The sequence below is a fragment of the Lineus longissimus genome, chromosome 15, assembly GCF_910592395.1.
Source record: "Lineus longissimus chromosome 15, tnLinLong1.2, whole genome shotgun sequence".
Lineage (NCBI taxonomy): Eukaryota > Metazoa > Nemertea > Pilidiophora > Heteronemertea > Lineidae > Lineus > Lineus longissimus.
Genome location: NC_088322.1, coordinates 15,474,753 through 15,495,527, shown reverse-complemented (window position 1 = coordinate 15,495,527; position 20,775 = coordinate 15,474,753). Strand labels below are relative to the sequence as shown.

The 20,775-nt window shown below is 42.1% G+C and overlaps 1 protein-coding gene across 4 annotated transcripts; it reads right to left on the bottom strand.

The window, feature by feature from the left end:
• Window positions 1–1,945: 1,945 nt before the first annotated feature.
• LOC135499518 (cysteine/serine-rich nuclear protein 1-like) lies at window positions 1,946–20,333 on the bottom strand. Of its 4 annotated transcripts, none has more exons than XM_064790319.1 (4): window positions 20,290–20,333; window positions 16,343–16,572; window positions 15,847–15,972; window positions 1,946–9,109 (listed from the first exon to the last, which is right to left on the bottom strand). In XM_064790319.1, the coding sequence occupies exons 2-4, from the start codon at window positions 16,485–16,487 to the stop codon at window positions 7,227–7,229; spliced, it is 2,154 nt and encodes a 717-aa protein (XP_064646389.1). In that variant the 5' UTR covers window positions 16,488–16,572; window positions 20,290–20,333; the 3' UTR covers window positions 1,946–7,226. The 4 variants fall into 4 exon arrangements, with proteins under 4 accessions (XP_064646389.1, XP_064646392.1, XP_064646390.1 ...); XM_064790322.1 differs by lacking the exon at window positions 20,290–20,333 and adding an exon at window positions 20,088–20,271; XM_064790320.1 differs by lacking the exon at window positions 20,290–20,333 and adding an exon at window positions 19,967–20,074.
• Window positions 20,334–20,775: the final 442 nt, after the last annotated feature.

Genomic DNA, 20,775 nt, shown 5'->3' with positions numbered 1-20,775 from the left:
ATTGGTCTGAGATATCGTCGCACTATGCTTGTGAAAACAGGCACAACCTGGACGTCTCTCTCTATGCCGCAAACACCAAGGCCCCTTGGTCTGAGGTATCATCTCACTATGCTTGTGAAGACAGGCACAACCTGGCCGTCTCTCTATGCCGCAGACACCAAGGCCCCTTGGTCTGGGCTATCATCTCACTATGCTTGTGAAGACAGGCACAACCTGGTCGTTTCTCTATACCACCGGCACCAAGGCCTCGGGGTCCGAGCTATCATCTCACTATGCTTGTGAAGACAGGTACAACCTTGTCGTCTCGCTATATTGCAGACACCAAGGCCCGTTGGTCTGGGCTATCATCTCACTATGCCTGTGAAGACAGGTACAACCTTGTCGTCTCGCTATATTGCAGACACCAAGGCCCGTTGGTCTGGGCTATCATCTCACTATGCTTCTGAAGACAGGTACAACATGGCCGTCTCTTCTATACCACCGGCACCAAGGCCCCTTGGTCTGAGCTATCATCTCACTATGCTTGTGAAGACAGGCACAACCTGGCCGTCTCTTCTATACCACCGGCACCAAGGCCCCTTGGTCTGAGCTATCATCTCACTATGCTTGTGAAGACAGGTACAACCTGGCCGTCTCTCTATGCCGCAGACACCAAGGCCCCTTGGTCTGAGCTATCATCTCACTATGCTTGTGAAGACAGGTACAACCTGGCCGTCTCTCTATACCACAGGCACCAAGGACCCTCGGTCTGAGCTATCATCTCACTATGCTTGTGAAGACAGGTACAACCTGGCCGTCTCTCTATACCACAGGCACCAAGGACCCTCGGTCTGAGCTATCATCTCACTATGCTTGTGAAGACAGGTACAACCTGGCCGTCTCTCTAGACCACAGGCACCAAGGCCCCTTGGTCTGAGCTATCATCTCACTATGCTTGTGAAGACAGGTACAACCTGGTCGTCTCTCTATACCGCAGACACCAAGGCCCCTTGGTCTGAGCTATCATCTCACTATGCTTGTGAAGACAGGCACAACCTGGCCGTCTCTCTATGCCGCAGACACCAAGGCCCCTTGGTCTGAGCTATCATCTCACTATGCTTGTGAAGACAGGTACAACCTGGCCGTCTCTCTATGCCGCAGACACCAAGGCCCCTTGGTCTGAGCTATCGTCTCACTATGCTTGTGAAGACAGGTACAACCTGGCCGTCTCTCTATGCCGCAGACACCAAGACCCCTTGGTCTGAGCTATCATCTCACTATGCTTGTGAAGACAGGTACAACCTGGCCGTCTCTCTATACTGTAGACGCCCAGAAGTATTAAGGTAGGGGCCGGGGAAGGGGTGAGCGTTTGTGGTTTCCGAGTGTGAGGTGGTATAGGGGTGTCTGTTGACCGTGCTTTAAGAGAGACTAGGCATGTGCCAGTTACATGACGTCCCGAGCTTTGCGCGATATGGACCATTCAGGGAAAACTCAATGAGGAAGGTATGCTCATTAGCATAATCTTTTATTAGCACCTGCTCGAGGTAATCTTGCGCAGTGTTGCTTCTGCCCACATACATCGTAATAAGTAAATATCCATAATGAGATCACGGTGACCAGTCAAAATGTTTCGCCAGCTTCGCTATTTTGCCGCTACGCGGCGCGTTGGGTCCTTGCGTCAAGGCCCCTTGGTCTGAGCCATCATCTCACCATGCTTGTGAAGACAGGCACAACCTGGCCGTCTCTTCTATACCACAGGCACCAAGGCCCCTTAGTCTGAGCTATCATCTCACTAGTTACTAGTCAGTTTCAAATAAGACATAATGATTTCCCTTTGATAGGGGCGACACTTGGTAGGATCACCTACACTTACTGGAGGCCACTTGATGTACATTCTGTCAGGTAGATCAACCATCAAAGAGAGTTTTATCAAAGTGGGAATGAAAGGCCAAAGAAAACAAAGAAGTCTTCTGCATACTGCCATTTATTGCACATGAATACATTGTACACTTAAATGCTTGATGACAAAAACCAGAAAGTTCACCTCAGCTTTGGTTCGCCTGGAGAAGGTTTAAATCGTTCAGTTGTTAACGACAGCAACTTTACCAGTGGCGGTGATGCAGGAAATTTTGGTCAGAAGTAGCAGAATACTGGAAAAGTAGGTTGAGTTGACATGTTTCACTCAGATCAATGAAAAGCTGAAGTCAAAAAATGCGATACCTGGCCCAATGAAGATGCACTGAGGTCAAAGATTGAACCGATTTCCTTGCAAACCTCAGCTGAAGTAAACACTGTTAGTACTTCACAAGATCTTATACCGTTTATATCTTGATCATGTTGACAAAAGTACAGGTTAAACAAATGCATTTAGTAAGATTTTCAGTCTGTTTTGAGAAGATTCAAAAAGTTGAGATTCCCATGGGTGTGAATGTGAGAATCATAATGATACCATCTTTAAACTAATCGCAGGATGTTCAGGATAGAAATAAATGTCGCAGCATTCTTCATCTATTTCATGACTGCATGAGATTCACAATCTTGCGAAGGAGATAAAATTTGAATTCACTAGATTGGTACCAGGTCATCTTTTGGAGATGACAGCACAATGAAATGGGACAATTGGTTACATTTACCATTTAAGGATGACGTCACATACATGTCTTGGTACAATGTGGCCGCCTCATTCCCTCGGCTCATCAGTGCTTGCTTCTGCGAAATCGGAGAATAGTCGCATATGTTGACCATCCCAAGAAGTGGATGAAATTGAACAAGCACATGACCAATTGTCTCATCTGCCCTCTGTGCTGCCATCTGTGAGATGATTGGGTACTAATCTACAACCAGAACAGCAGCTCAAGTTTGATGTATTTGACAACAATGGGAACTACAACAGTCACACAATCATAATCGTTCATATACATTACATCTTCTAGAATGTTTCACGTTTTCCTGTAAACCCACATTGATACGCAATGACATGCATTGCTACTTGCATAACGCCCTCTATAACTCCCCATGACAGGAACATCTCCTTGTATGTTATAAGGAAGGTCACAATCTACTGGTAGATATCTTTATCTTACCAATATATATATCATAACGGTAAATATCATAAATCATAACATGAATGTCTCATGCCGGCCAACTTGAGACATTCATGTTATGATCTTTCTCCACCAAATAGCTGGGTTTACAGGTGTGCAACAAGTTTGAGTAGGTTAGTACATAACATATTACACACAGTATGTACTAATAATGTCTACATACGGCACCAACCCTTACGCTGACTTGAGGATCTATCACCTGTGTGTCAAACACTTCTTATATGGAAAATAGCATAAATAGGCCTACTTACTTCATAGAAACTGAATGATCTTACAAGACATTGCACTAATAACATTTTTTTCAACTCTTCATTGGTCAAAAATGAGGCAAACTTTTTTTTTTTGCTACAAATAGAGAATCCATCCACATTCTCGAAACCAATATGATCCAAATTCTTCTTTTCAAGAACAACCCAGATATCCTTTTTTGACTCATAACAGAACTTCACTGACTTACAAGTTTACACTTAGCTAAAAATAAATACTAGATATAAGTTACACTTCTGTCTTTTCATTGGACCGAAAAAGGCAGTCCAAGTATTTCAAAATGGTGTATAATACAAGGAGACAGAAACAACTATAATCAGCAACAAAATAGTTGACAAATTTGAGACAAAGTTGATGTAAGCACCTTCTCAAAAAGACAAGACACGTTGCCTAGTAACACATAAACATTACATTACCTCCATGGCAACTAATCTGTCGCCTAGCAACAAATGAACATAATATTTCCATGACAACCAACAGCACAAATCACTCTTGACTGAGATCCTTGACAAAATACAAACACATTCTAAGACACCATGGCAAGCAAAACATGCAAGTGACCTTGACCAACTTTTCAAGGTCACAACTTGATGAAGCTCAAAGATGCACAAAAATTTGAAAAAAATGTTTTTGATTTTTTTAATGACAACAAGCTTTATGACAACATCCATATTCCATGGTGATGGTCAACCCCGCCACAGGTGCTGCATCAAGAAGCTCCCTGGGATGAGGTTGAATGAATTTTTGACTAGATTTCACTCATCACGTTCAGATCATTAGGGTCATTTCCAAGGTCATATTCAAGGTCATATCAGGACGAAATCTTGCTTCCTTTTGTCGAAGCATTTGCTATTGACAATTTGGCAATTGGCCACATCACTACATTGATCAAAATTGAAAACATGGCACAATATTTTCACATTACTATGAAGAAGATGATAAGACTGACCACATTTCAATCTGATGAATTCCAAAACCCGACAGTACATGGAATGAAATCTTTTGCAAACCTTTATATAGAAATAGTTTTGACCATAAAACCAAAGATATGACCTCAAAATTCAAATTTTATAAAAATATTTCTCACAAAAAGCAAAATTTTTGACACAGATCCACTGAATACTTAGAACAGAACAGGGTACAAACATCTGTCACCAGGAGGCAGGGTAAGTAGATGAGATTCAACTCGACTCTTTACAACAATGAAGACTGGCAGCAGACGGATTAGGTTAAGTTCACATGATTTCCTCCAGGTGGCATTCAGATCAAAGTTGATGAAAGCAGGACGCCAACCAAACTAGGAACCTTTGGTGTAGAAAAATCAAGACATCATTAACCACAAATTATTGCTCTTCAAGTCAAACTCATAGTCATGAAATGTCAGATTTACACAATACATTATTTTTTAAATTACGCTTTTTGAAATTTGTCGAATTTACAAACAGACACACATACATTGATATGTATTTAGACCAGACTTAACAAGTCACTTACATCCATTCTTACATTAACTTAACTAGCTACAGGGCATCCCAAAAAACTAAAAATTGTGACAAAAATCTACAATTCTGTTCTTTTTCTTGAGACACCCCACGTTTTTATGGTACATTATTATTTTACAACTGGATTACGACTATGACATGCACCATGCGAATTGCAACCTTTCATCCCTTTTAGAAAATGGTCGAGCCCAGTAAGACTAGCTGACCCAGAATGGAAAGCTACAACCCCCTGAACATGAAGGGGTGATTTACTGATACAAGGACGCTTCTAGATCACAATGAAAAGACTTTATATCCATAAAAATCATGCTGATTTGACATCTTACATCTTACATTGACACAATACAAATGTTTAAAGTTAATTTATTCACGGAAGCGTCCACGCCAATTTACATATATCTAATGAATATTCATGACTAATTTACATATTTTTTGACTAATTGATATATTTTTGAGAATATAAACACACACATTTTAGAATCAGATATTTCATAAAATAAATAGAGGACCAGATATACATTTTGCAAGAATAAATTCTCAACGTATCACCCCTTGCACAATAAATAGGACCTTCTCAAAACATACAAATCCATAACATATGGAATATACCACTTTATCAATCAGGGGAGACAGCTGTGTTGTTCATAAGTGCTCCAGACCCAATTATGCTAACCAACCCATAATTTTCAGTCGGACAGAATTAAAGTGGACCTTGTAGTCCTGAATACTGTGCCACAATTTTAAAATGCCCATGAAGATATTGGTACCAACACACAGTGTCTGCTACTGGTACCAATAGAGTTTGTAAATTGTAGGCCTGCTTGTTGCACCTATTCACCAGAAAACTGAACTCGATAAAAAAAACAGGGTATCAAATCACAAAAAATATAGGATAAATAGTGATGTGAATTTATCCAACTACAAGATGGAACAAGCACCCATTTTATCTTCCATTGGAGGCAAGTCCTCAAGATCTCGTTCAGGCAGCACCGAAACTTCCAAAAGACACGATTAGCCCTTCCATACCCTCGTACGTTCTCCGCAAACGGAACACAGTCGCGACAATATCATGATGGATGGTCGATGACTGATCACCACCATGAACCCCCTCGTTAATCTTCATTCATCACTGTCACTGGCAGAGTCATTACTCGTTTCTTTCTTCCACACAACGTGTGCGTATTTGAAATAGTTCATCAATCTTTAACCCCCTCTTGGAGTGGCAGCTTGGTTTTTACATGATGACTTGTTTTGAATACAAATGTAGAACATTTCACATTGCTTCTAAAATGTCTCACATTTTCCACACTTTAGAACAAACAGAATAAATAATACAGTAAATAACCCCAGCATCATTCCGAATCTGAAACTGATCGGACAAAACTTAGACATGATTAAACATGAAATCTTCCTCCAGAAGGCCTAACGGTTTGAAGGATTGAACATAGGTAGCACCATTTTGCCAGAACTTGAGATCCTAATGCGATTAGAACTCCTTCAAAATGTAGTGAATGCCAATTCATAACCTGGGAGGGTGTTCTCTTAAAAACAAAGAACAGACTCCCTCCCTGGCTTTAATAGCATTCACTTCGTTTTGAAAGCGTTCTAATTGTAGGGTTCAGAGTTCTAGCCAAAATAGTGGTGCCTATTTACACCTGTGCTTAATTTCGAGTTTTTACCTTTTCTCATTCTGTTCAGACAGTCCAAGGGGTTAAAATCAGTTGTAAATTGCCAGCAGCGTAATAGCCCACCACGACCGTCGACTATTTCTCCAAGTCTCCCCAAGCACTACCCACCATACACCAGCGTTATCAACCCCAGACGCTAAGAAATCAATAGTACCAAATGTATGCAACTACTTTATCATCCGTTACCACGGAAACACGCTGTCACCCACTTCTTCTTGGTGAATTTCGGTGTAATGGGCTTGGGGAGTTAGGGATTTGGGCTGCTGGAGGTTTGGATAAGGACTGTCGTTACCTTGCCAGATATGCGTTGGCTTGCCATTTGGAGGGCTGTAAGTGGTCTTGTTTGTGATTTTGAAAAACGTGAATGGCGTGATCTTAATGACTTAAAACTGCCTTCCAACAATTTTAAACTCGTAAATCTTGAGAATATATGGCCAAAATAGTTTTATAATGTTTCGATTAAAAATCGTGTCATTTAAGTTTGGTGACTTTTTGAACCCCAGTATGCCGGATGACACACGATTACTTTTGAACAAAAACAAACATCTTTTCACAAAACTTCTCCAATCAGGAATCTGAGTTGAACCTTATTTCAAATGACTTACACTGAGGTAATAACACACGATTATGGCACCAAATAATAACTACAAATGCATCCACCAGGTGGCATGACATCTCAGTATCATTTACGCAGATACTGTTTCAACGATAGATTCCTTGATTACTTCACCAAAATTTGGCGGTGAATCTGCGTGGTCTTGGATGCCGTTGTCGAGACTGACTTCCGGCTGATCTTTCTCCATATTGACATCCTCGGAACCATTCAGTAAATCTGCCGCAACTGTGTGATGACAGAAGTTGTCAGTAGGTGGCACTAGCTGTGAAATTGTTGTCTGCTCTTTCAATGAGATGTTGCCGTTGTGGTGGTCTTCGAGAAGCGATGCCGGTGTGAAGTCAGAATGGCGGCAGTAAGTCGGAGAATTCAAGTTTTGAGATTCAGAGAACATGACCTTGTTTTCAAGGGATTTCATGGCTGTGTTCTTGTTACCGTGGTTACTGGTCTGCAGCTCATGAAATGTCGGTTCCGGTGTCATGAAGTCATCAGACATTGTCCCCTGGTTTGATATGTGCGAATCCTGATTAAAGTACGTCTTGGATGTTTCGCGGAATCCCTCGTTGCTGTTGTTTCTGACCATGTGATCTTGATGTACGGAGGCAATGTAGGAGTAATTTGATGTCTGGTGTGGCATGAGTGTTGTGACATCTGCAGAACATGACATGTTGTCAAAGTTACCATTCTCAAGAGCGGTCTGTTGAGAATAACAAAAAGGCTCTGTCGCACTTGTCCATGAGTCCTGACTGCTGTGGTCAGAGGCAGAAAACCCCTGATAACGGATTGGGTTGAGAATCTCTGAGATCGGCTCAAGTTTATACATCGATGATGATGTATTCAACTCAATGTATTTACTCTCTGGCTGCGCAGTCGTCGGTTCATATTCCGCGTTCTGTGGAATACAGTAGTCACGGTTACCGTTATGGCGATCCATGTTATTGAGATTCGTGATTGCCTCGTAATTTTGATATGCCGCAGTTTCTTCATAAGACGCTGACCCCTCACTGCTACAGTCGCTACTCTCAGAGTAGGAACTATCTTCTTTAGCGTAAGGATACAACGTCCCCGGTGTCTCCTGCTCGTGAAATTCCTCCTCCGTGTCGTTGAATAGAAGCACTCGTGGCAAGGCATCATTGGGTGCTTGTTGCGGTATTGGTACAGACGCTGGGCGCGGTACACCTTCCTCACCATAATGCAGCGTAGCAAAGTCGTTATTGTTCATACAACTCTCCGTTTCCAGATTTCCAGATGTCAACTGAACGTCGCGCATCACAACATTATTTACCTCAGAGTTCTGACAATCACGACAGCTACCGAGTTCATTACTGTTGTAACCATCAACATCCTCTTTATCAGGCTCCTCTTTTTCCGAGTCTGATTTCTCTGATGTGGCGTTTCCATTCAGCGGCCGCCGACATTCATTATCTTTCCGTTCCAACTCTAAACGCATGAGAGTGTGAATAAAATGAGTCCGAACGCGTAGTGGATTAAACTCAATACGACCTGTCGGATTCGCACAGCCATCTTTTGAACACCCGCACGGAAACGACAACCGATCAACCTGACATTTTATCCCGTCTTTTGCGCACTTACACGTTTCTGGGTCACAATAAACTTTACAGTCACAACCACACGATTCCCGTGATATCCGAATATCACGGCACTCGTCCTTTTCCTTCGTGTCAATCTTCTTGATACCGGAAGTCCGTAAAATCAAGCGGCGTTGCCGCGTGGTGACCGGTTGAAGAAAATAATAGTCATCAACTTCCAACTCGTTTTCTGACTCGGACTCCGATTTGTCTGAGAATGTTTTGGCTGGTGATCGTCGCGACGGTGACATGGGTAGTTTGCCGATGCGTTGATGCTCTTGGATGATATGGCGATGAAGTCGCTGCTGTTCCTTGGCGTATTCCGACAGTGAGTAGTCTTCATGGTGATGATGCTTGTCTGCCATTCCTGGAACATAGAATGAAACATGAAATACAAGACCAATTAGGATAGAGGGCTATTAACGGAGATAATCCTCACTAGGCCCCAGGCATAGGGGGACGCCACTCACACGAGTTACATTGGAGAAGAACTCCAAATGATGACTTTGCTTGAAGACCTGAAAAAACTTAGTTATTCTAACTCTGCCCCAAGTATCATTACAAATACAGCCTCATTATAACACAAATGTCAGCGAATAGTTTTTTCTAAGACACGACTATTATAGACGCACTCATTAAAACAGCAGATAATGAACTTAATCTCATTCTGAGCACAGAGGAGGAAGTTTAATGGGCAAGCCAAAACCTTCTCATACGTTTTTAAGATTTATTTCTGATAAACTTTGACTGAATGTCAGATAGTGAAGTATGAACTTTGGTCGTATAACAATGATAGTGTAGCCAATCGATGATACGCTATAATGTATGATGGCTACATTATCAACGCACCAATTAACCTTACGTCATTATATACAATATCAAATACAATCCATCAGGCCGTGATTGCTGGTACTACATTTTTTGTACCTGGACCATCCCTATGCATGCTCCTCCCATTGCATTAGAATGGCTTGAACTCAGGACAAGAGATCTCAGTTCTGTTACTGCTACTTTGTCTGGTACCCTTGCTAGCAGCTCTCCAGCCTAGCGCACCCCTACACTCCACAATTAATAACCACACAGCATCTCTGGCAGGTCAGATTAAACAATAAAAAGTCTCTCCGGGTAACCATGGTAACGGGACAGCACGGTGTAGAGAGATGAATCACATGGTGCGATTTCAATGCCTCTGAAATGAATATTGATCCACGTTAACCCTCTCATGGCAGCGGATCTAGGGTGGAATGAGCTGCTGTAACCCACTGTGGTGCATGTGACCAACCTTCTAAATGTCGGGAAGCCATGGTTACTGACACACTTCTGAGGGAGAGAAACTTTCACCACCACCGGGATCAACTGGCTACTGCAGAACAGATATCACAAAGTTTGGTCCTCATACCCGACACCAGTTTTTGAGTCTCTTGAACTCTTGGACTAGGAACTGAGACTGAGATCGTCCATCAGTGATCAATGTGGCGTATAGTGTCTGGACTAAACATTACGTTGCTTATTTTGAAAGTCAATTACAACCAACACCTTTTTCTAAAGAGATAATGTAGCTAAGCAATGTTTATGTTGGTCGTTAAAAACATCATGAGAGTAGGTTGCAGACAGTCTACATGAATTGGCAATGAAAAAACCTGGTGAGAAACCTCGTACGAAACCTCGTACATTTGGAACTAAGATGTTCTGTGACAGCTAATCGACATTTGGATGATCAACGAGGGTGTTAGGCGGCACTGCCTGAATACCAATGCATTTCAAGACATCACAATATTACAGACATACATCATCGCCACCGGCGTAATCACCAAGATAATGTGATTTCCCAAGCGGGAAGCACCCCATGAATCAAGTGGAAACTGGAATGATCTTTAGCTTATTGTGCGCCAGGTTTTAATATGTCTGATGTAGTTCAGTAAATCCACTCAATTAATCATGCACCGATAATTGACATTGGTTCGTTAGACTCGATCTTGTTTTTGATCAGTTCTGTTCAATTTTTAAGTGCAATGCAAACTCTTTTTAGCTCAAGGAAGATGCATGTTGTACGCTGTAAGCATCTAGGACTAGTAACCTCTCAGTAAGAAGGGAGTTTGCCGACACTGACCAATGCAGTCGAACATTCAAAACCAGGGATTCTTCCGGAGGGGAGGGAGGATGGGGGGATGAGATTTCCAACAGATGGTCATGACAAAAGGTTTACCAAGAATGGTACTGTCGTGAAGTGCTCACAAAGAGCTTTCTAACAGATGGACATTTCAGTGCATGCACGTGTCAATTCTATAATGTTGGGACAATTTCTGCATCCTTTGGCAATAGATGAAGCAATCAGTCCAGAAAGTATTCAAATTACCATCGATGGTTACAATGACACCAACATAATCAAACGCCAGCCCAGCTCTAACTCAAACACACATTCCCGCACTCTCTGATGGAGAGACAGCCACCACCTCGTTCAATTTCATTACGAAACCGGATCATCGATTTCTCATCCGAGAGATGGAATTTTCAACGTAATAAACAAGAAAAAAACGTGTGACTAAGCCGTTCCATTCATGAAGGCGGCCCCACAGATCCATATCAAGAATGGCAAGATCAGGTTTGGGGAGGTCGTGGTATCACCGGTGTGTGTTTGGTTAGACTGGTGCCTGTTCACCACAAGCTTCCTGTCAGTGGAAAGGTTTCAGGCTGGAATGTTTTCTAACCATTGTTCAGAGACTTGAAACTAAACCAAGGCTCGATTTTGGCCCCTATCACCCACCAGCATTTCGAAATAGACCATTCCAACGATTCACCACAACCTGTCAAGTCATCAGGGGTACAATCACTTACAAGAACAGCCCTAGGTTTTCCAATTTGGTATCATCCACCATCACAAGGGTGTGTGCGTTTGATACAACAGCAATGCGCTTTTTGCTCATGAGCTCAGTTTGTTTGATGATGCACTGTTCTGACGCTCTGCCCTGGGGGGATGAACCACCTTTGTCATGATGCGTATTATCTCTCATGTGCTGTATCTATCAGTGGGGGAAGGGAAGCCAATATGGGTAGCATTCACTAGCTACATTTAGAGAGAGAAAGGACCATATACATCGTGTACATGTAGATACAGAACATAATGGAGGACTATCATAGCCCATCATCACAACCTGCATATTTGTATCAATAACTGACTGCAAACTGCCATTATCAATTATATTTCATACCCTTGTATTAGTTTTGACTTTGGCAGTAGTAACTTTCATTTTACTAGTTCTGCCAAGTTTTTTATGGCAGAGAGCAAAGGGCAGTATAAAACTTTAGTCTGGTGGGGGCACTAGAAGGGGAGGAAGGGCCAGGGGGATTGCCTCTCTGGGGAGCAGAATGCGACTTTTTATTTACCTCAAATCTGCATGGAATGCTCATTTTTCAGTGATGTCTACCCCCCTCCCATCCCCGTCCCCCAAACCAAATACGGCCCTGCATCATACCAAGCCCATACATATTGTGTACAAGGTGGTGTTCACCTGTCTCATAAAGCACATTAGGGTTGACAATAAAAGGACAATGATGGCTTTGTCCATGTGTTACAACACACAATGTACTTTCTTTATTGTATTACATGCACCATACACTGTATAACTTGGCTATTGATCAAATGATGTGACAATTATGTTGCCAATTTATAGATATAATGGCTGTGGCTATTATATTGGTAATGCTTTCAAAACACTACCATGGTGTACATATTTTGCCTTCTCGCTTTGCTGTGAAAGTGCGGTGATGTTGTCCTCCTCTGAATCCCAAACTGGGATGTTTGTTGTGACAAGAAAACCAGGCCCCTGCTATAAAAATACTATTTAGGTTAATTTTGGGTTGCTGTGACAGAACAATCATGACGGTCTGCTCTGAATCCCAAACTGGGATGTTTGTTGTGACACGACAACTCACCCCAGCTACAAAAGGACTACTTTCGTTTTTAAAACCATACTTTCAAAAATAGGAACTATAATATCAGCATCAAAGCTAAATCACTGCAGCTACAACCACACCCTTTCCTTATGATAATTGTCTTGACTATAACATCACGCCCAAATAACCCACATATCCGAAAAAAAATCACCAAAGACACCAAATATTGCTCCATCTCAGCAATCATAGTCCGCAGACAATAAGTTTGACAACATCATTGATTGATTACCCACAATTCCATCCTATCACTGAAATCTCAGCGCTTAGATTGCGCCGAGATGATTAATGGACGTTTGATTGTAGACAATGGCAACGAGATGAAAAGATGACCACACAAGAAATGAACGCATGTATTCAGGATCATTTTGCACAATATTTCCCGATGACAATGATTGACAAGGGAAGGCTGCAGGAACAATAAAAATACATCTGATTTCTTGGAGCATCTCCGAGGTCAAAATACGTAAGAAAAGGTGTAGGGTGAGAGAGGGGCATGACAGTCAGGGGGGGGGGGGGCATGACTGAGATATCTGTCCTTGGTTGCTGGATGTCACAAGACCATCCGCGTCATATTTTTGCTGGCAGAACGGTGAATGATCATCATAAAAGTCAAAACCGGGCTTGTGAGACCTGAAGATTCGTTCGTAAGGAAAGAACTCCTTCTAGTTTTGAAAGGTGTGCTGTTTTTCATCAAACATAACTTTACAAATGGCAGTCAATACAATGAAGTCCAACGTGGCATATTACCTAATCATTACCCCCTTGTTTCCATTCATGATTAATTCAACATCATTGGTTAGATCCATTTGTTGATAAATATTTGATCCATACAACAGCTGGTTCAATCTAAGAATGTACCCAGTGGTGTATACAGCACACACACATGGGAGCATGTAGGATCAGCCTGGAGATTTCTGTATGTAAGCAAAGATGAAAGGTTATACATTTGGTAGATGATTCTCAGGGATGTCATATTGTCTTGACATCAGGCAAGACGTCACATCATGAACAGAGCTGGGTTGTCAGTGGCGGGCCATTTCCATGACGTCTCAGACAGGGTCAAAATAGCCACTGACATCAAATTTCTATGGTGAGCAAACCGAGCGGTTGGTCTTGAGCTAACTTGAAAAAGATTCAATTTACATCATCCATGTCATCACAATATTATTGCCCCACAAGGAATGGTATAGCCCACTTCAACATGCCCCCATCACTGGTAATTTGCTGATCCATGAACACATGAACATTGCCGGAGAGGCCCGGGCCTGCCACTGATAAACAGCTGCAAGTACAAGCATACTACACAAAGGCCTGGTGATCGTAAAATTTGCTTATGAAGCGAAAAATCAGCTACCGGAAGATTGAAGCAGATTTTACCTGAACACACCTGCTTTGTTGGCAATTGGTGTCAGGATGGATGTTATAGGCCTGACTGGGGTAAACAGGGCTACTGGCATACACATGATCTGTACATGAGGCTGAGTTGAAAACCCAGGGTAAATCTAATCTTAATGGATCTAAATCCAGCAACTATGAAGATGAGTCAGAACTCTCATTGATCATAACCCTACAGTCAGTGAACCATCACCTTTCAGGCTTGCTTTTGCACTGGAAAGTGCAAATGTATAAATGGCTAAGGCTGAGTGAGCTGCTGTTCTGGTCTAACCTCTATGACTAACACGAGAAACCGAGTTCCCGCCAAAACATTCTTTATGAAGTCTATCACACAGCCACACAGTCTTTTGCTGCCAATTGCTTGGATGAGCGTGGCAAAAGTTTGGTACAACATTTGCAGCAACCCTTAGCTCTGTGGTATCTCACATCGGAGTGTTGCAAACTACAAACTTGCAAACGCTATTCATTGATGGACGAATCCAGCCTATATTAGTAGAGTGGAGTATTTGAACTGTCAACTGTTATTTAACATTGCACAGATCAATATTGGGAGATATGGCAGAATGCCTCGATCAGAGAATTTTAATTAAAATTATCTCGTAGAATCTCTCCATCAAGGACACCACTGGCAAATGCCGTCCTTGATATGGAGGTATCTTGATTACTGAGGTCAAATTGTACAGAAAAGACCCATTTGGGCCCAAAATCAACAAATGAGCAATCGCTGTCTTTTATACAGGGTGTTTGATTTGAAGAGCTCAAAATATTCTGCCTAGACCAAGTATTTGAGTGACCTTTGAACTTTTTTCTAAAATCTGTAATTGATGTCAATCAATGTTGAGAGGTGATTGACAGTTTCCACTCAACTTGGATGGACAGGATCGAGGCGCTGATGAATCACCATGACGATATCGACGGAACGATCAATAACACATTACAATCGTTGATAACAACTGGAATTGTATCGGAAAAGTTCATTCATCTTTTTTGCCAATAAACTTGTGTACTGAATCCTGAGTGAAGTATTGTATATGGAATCTATCTTCGTGATGCGCATTCTTCTGCACTGAGAAACTGGGTGGGAAAGAAGCAAAAAAGTATCTTAACTTCCATGCTCAATTATGGGTGTAGGACAAGTACGAGAGCCAGAGAGGGTTAAAACAGGGTACCCATCTGAGCAGACCAACTATCATCATTTCCAGCCACGAACATGATATTGATCGCGTACACCTCTGACCTTTCCAACAACAAAGGGTTGGAATAGAAATAGGAATATTGACGTACGACGATCTCGATTCTAAAGACCACGGGTGCATCGACTGAGCTAATAATAGCGTATTTACAAAACATCGCCTTTTAGCGACAAGGATACACGGCGGCTTTTATTCCTGCCGATAATGGAGTAATATTGGAAAGATGGGAGCCGAGCGAAGCTGTTATCGGCTGCTTTGTGGCGGGAAGATGAGATGGGGAAGATTAAGTCGCTGATACTAATCCTGCGATAGACAAACCTTTCATCTTATCCCGGTCGTACTTTCAAACGTTTGATTTAGAAGTAGAAGTCGACACCCATGATACCCTTTTAGCGATTTTTAACGTAGGAATTGAGAAGGAGAGCGAAGAACACGTCTCCCTGGCTGACGAGGACTACCAGTTTATTTTCATCACCATGGGACGACAAAATATGCAATACATGATGCCACCCTCCTCCTGAAGCAGCAGCGATCCCGATTTAAAAACTCTGTCGCTACATACCTAAAGTAGATCCACCCTGACTAGGCACACACGTAAATCCCTGCGACCGTGGAAAGTAGTACACAGTCACGCCATTGAAGTTGACCGCCCGCCGTCGTTTCTTTGCTGGACAGTCACTCCCGACATCTACAAACAAAGAAATGAGGAAATATGAAATCAAGCAGGATATCATAGAACAAGGACACTGTAGAACCAAGATATTTCATACCATCGGTAGTTGTTACTTTTAGACGGGAAAATAAGCATGACAAGTTGTGATCATTCTTGTCATCTTCTTTTTCTGCATTTGTCCATCAGCAAGTTTCGTGCAAGTATGATTGCCGATTCTAGCATGGTGCTGCAGCCCGGTGGTCGAGTGACACGGACATGATGCCTTTCTAATATCTATCACCCCAGCTCACCAATGAGAAGGACTGCGCTTATTTCAAACCCGTCACAAACTTGAGATTTGGATGAGAAAGAAAGGTATGATGAGATATCAAGTGTCAGAGCTTACCTCTGACAGTATCTGTCGTGGGCACATCTGTACTACTGCTCGTATTCAGGCTGCAGTTGCTAGTACTATCGTCTGCCTCGGACAAGTTGGCCGAATTAGAATCCTCATCCCCGATATCCAGGTCGTCTATCTTTCGCTTGGGCATGGTGAAGACGCACGATATATTCCTGAGTAATGATTCGTCCTCGCGTCGATGAGGCTTGGAGTATTGGTCGACGTTACATTATTTCCTGAAAGAGAGAAGTGAGACATGAGGGCTGGGCTTGATATTGATTGCCGGTCGCTGCCATCATCGATTCTTGTCACAGGGATGTGCAATGACAAGGTACTCAGGTGCGGAAAAGTTTTAGCCTGAGGGCTTCAAAAAGTCCGGAACACATGCAGTACTTCCTTGAAATCCACGCCGGTTCATCCAGATATATCTGCGTCTCCCCAAAATCAGCACCTTACTGGAATGCAACTGTATCTCTGATTAGTAATAATAGCACCACGCTACACAAAGGGTTAAATTGTCAAGACACTTACGTGTACACAACATGTCACATCGTATCACGATATCAGAATCTAATATGATCACCCCTAGGTCACGCGCCAATGTCTAATATGCCACCAAGCAGCACAACTCATTACCCCGCAAGCCCCAACACATCTAGCGATAGCCAGATATGCCGAGAATTCCCCACGCACACAACACTCCATCAATACAATGATTACTTCCCCGCTGCAATTTATTTGGTTGCTTAGCAACCATATTCGTTACCATGGCATCGATCAATGGAGTAATTAGATTCTGTGAGTTTCCTTGGTAGATTGGTTGTAGTGGTGGGGCACAAGGCTATCATGAAAGTTTCACGAGTTGTGCTGCCAAAAGAAAGATTTATATGATTTGTCTCTCTTGTTCGTGTGTGATCACAACTTTTGACTGGAATTATTTCAGTAGCAGTTCGGGGCTGAGATAGAAAGCGGGGCCATATTTAGAGCCCCCCCCCTCCCATCCCTGGGCTGAAAGGGTACAGGACTAACACCAAGACGGAATTGTCACACTGTAACACGCCGCAATGTGTTTGATATTCGTGGCAGTAGAGACTGCCACTTGCGCAGTCTTGGGCAAACATTCTATTCATCCGCAGCCTTACAACATAGTGCAATAGCAATAGTAGAACGCTGAATAGCTAAAAAGTCAAAACTGATGGCATGCCAGGAACTGACAGATGGCATAATATTGAATTGGATACATCCATCTTAACCATGTATTGTATACATGGTACAATACAAGTACATTATAGAAATAAGATTTATCTTTATTTCCAATTCATCAGCTCTGTGTACTATAAGAAGAAACATTCGCTGTTGTAACAGTACAGTTACTGAGATCAGCATGCCAAAAGAAACACTCTCCCAACAAGTGAATCAGGTTTTATAATCCTGTGTACCAACTCCAAATGCACCGTTGACGTCAGCAACGACCGTTGCTAAGTAACCAATCAAAATGATGAAGAATGATAGCTCCTTTTGACATGAAGGGAACTCGGCAAGGTTTGGTCGATTCAAATTTGTTATCGTGATATGACATTTTTTTTACTGCGGATCTAATAAGGTTCATTAGTGTTGGCGATGACAGCAGACAATGCTCTATGAATGTCGCCAAAACAGAACTAACAAGGTGTCTGGTGCGATCAGCAAACGTGTAACATTTTGTAGCTGCAAATCATTCAGAGATTTTCAAGACAATAACACATGACTCCGCTTGATGATCCGACTGATGTTGTTTCACTGCAAAGAGATACGAAACTCAGAATATGAAGAATGGCACTAAATATGAAATGTTTATTGTTTATTTCCCCATTGAACATCAATGGTTGGCTAGTTTTTTGGTGAATTCCGAAATCCGCAGGATCAGGTATGCTTCAGTGATGAGTCCATAGACACAAACAATCTATTTTAGTACGATTACAGGTAAATAGGGGGCATATCATTATCAAACAACTAGTCATGAACTCCAAATGAACATTCGCAGTCATTTTCACGGCTCTTTAGGACCGGACGATACTTGTTCTGTCAATGGCTGACAATGTTCATTTCACTCAGCAGTTGGATTACAATCAATCTGCATACATGTATATCAGAATCGACTTGGTCTTGGACCAGTGTTGTCTGTCCTGTGAAATCTTTTATAGGCATTAGCCAACATACTATGAACTAAGACTGGTCCGATTAATAGCAAGGTTGACTCGCCATGTAGCCTGCATGTACAGTCAACGCCCTATACCGGACTCACCTCCTGGCCAACTTCTCTTTTCCAAAAATGAGATATTTCTGACAAAGACCCTCATTGGAATGGAATCAATGTTTACCTACGCACAGATATCTCTACCCTGTAGACATCTGAGGCTTGATAAAGAAATATTGTGGGAGTTACTGTGCGATACGGTAGTCGATGTAAAACACCGGCAAATTGATTTCAATAGGCCTTCCAGCCCACAAGGTTGAGAGGGTAAAACGTTTTGAACCACCCCAAGCATATTTGTGTTTGAAAGTCACTTCATCAGTCACAAGCTGGACCGTGCAATGTGGCTGTTCAAAGCCAACCATTTGGGCTTGATGATGGACAAATCATCCTTATGGTGCTTCCATATCCATCTGTCTCACCTTCCCCTAGGCCAGAGATGATAAATGACACACAAGGAAGACAAAAGAAAGCTATTTATTCTAATTGGAAGATGGACATTAACCCTCCGCAAACATCTGAGTCATAGTTACAAAAGGAGATTTATATGTAAATAAGCCATGCCCCCGCTTGGAGTTATGAAGTGCATGAGCAGTTATGACTGCAGCCAACTTGTGAGAACTGGAATACATTGACTGGTTTATCTCATCACAGATAGCATGCTAAGTGCTCTTTATTCCATGAGCGTTTAGCCATAGCATAGCATAGCATACATGTATGGAATTGATTTGGCATGAACAAATCATACCACCAGACTGTACTTGACATCATTCTACTGTCAGTGCCACTTGTGTCAGTACGAGTACTATTGAAATTGATTTAAAGGGGTCTCATTCACATTTTACTCTATATAAGTCTATGTCATGATGACTGACACTTGTAAGTGGTGGCATCATTTCCTCTTGCCCACGCAATGCTGGAGGGAATTTCCCTACAGCACAGCTGGTAGAGTGAGGCCAAGTAGGCCTCATCCAAAGGTCCAGGGTTCAATCCTCGCCTGGACAAAATAAGAATGTTCTGTCCAAATCAGTTTTCGAGTTTATTATCTCAAGTCAGTAAATGACGGATAATCAGAACACACTGAAAACCCCATTAACCGTCACGTTTATAGTGGTGACTGTCAGTTCACAGCTGTTTTCGCTGTTACGATAGTCTGTCATTACTGCAATACTTTGTACATTTCTGCATATACCTTTTCTTCAGAAGACATCGTCATCATGATTCAACAGGGCCGGGGGTCATTCCCTTTAAATTTTGTTTCCCAGAAGTTTCATTGCCCCATCGGGAGCCCCATGTACAACTTTTCTATTGTTTTACAATGCTTTGCATACGGATGATGGCCTGTACAAGCTTCATTGCTAACGCTATATTTTAAGAATTCCTGCAGATATACTCACCAAATTGCTACAGGATGAAGATATTATACCAACACACATGTTAGAACAATAAATATCGTCAAAGATAATGTCGATATTCTGTTCAGGCGGGTCGAACTTGAGAGGTTAAAAATAGACAAACCGCACTGTCCGCAGGATTCTGGTCCATTCCAGACATTTCAGAGCCTGAAAACTCCTCTCAGTCTCTGTTTGATAATTCCCTTCAGGGTAAATCCAAGTTGTACTGAACAAGTAAATATTCCTCTTTTACGACACAAAGCCACAATGTTTACCAGTTTATTCACAAGTGTCAAACACGGCTTAGAAATACGATTAATACTAACCTCAGCTTTCCTGTCAAAAGCCTGCTTTTGTCCCCACACTGGCCCTCTCTGCCATTCTAAACATTTCTGACGTCATTGCAGTATTGCCCAATCACATTACGCGTTTCCATTAAAGGATCGATTATTCCATTTCTAAAATGGGGTAAATTGCATTTAAGTTAATGAGGTCAGTGCTATAATTAGGAGCATATAGCACATAAATTGGTACGTACAAGGCTGAATATTTAACTACTCTCAATTTATTGTTAAATGGAGTATTTTAATGAACACACTCGTCAAATTTCGATGATATCTAGCTATAATTTGGAATAGTCCATTCTAACTTATTTACCTGACACCCCTAATTAGTGTATCCAGGAAGTGAGTCGAGTTATTGTCCCGTTTTCAATCATTGTCAATCACTGAATCAGCACGTGGCTATTCAGCATGCCATTCAAAATCACTCGGGTGCGAATTGCGAGGAATTTTGTAGCACGTGCGCGTGTT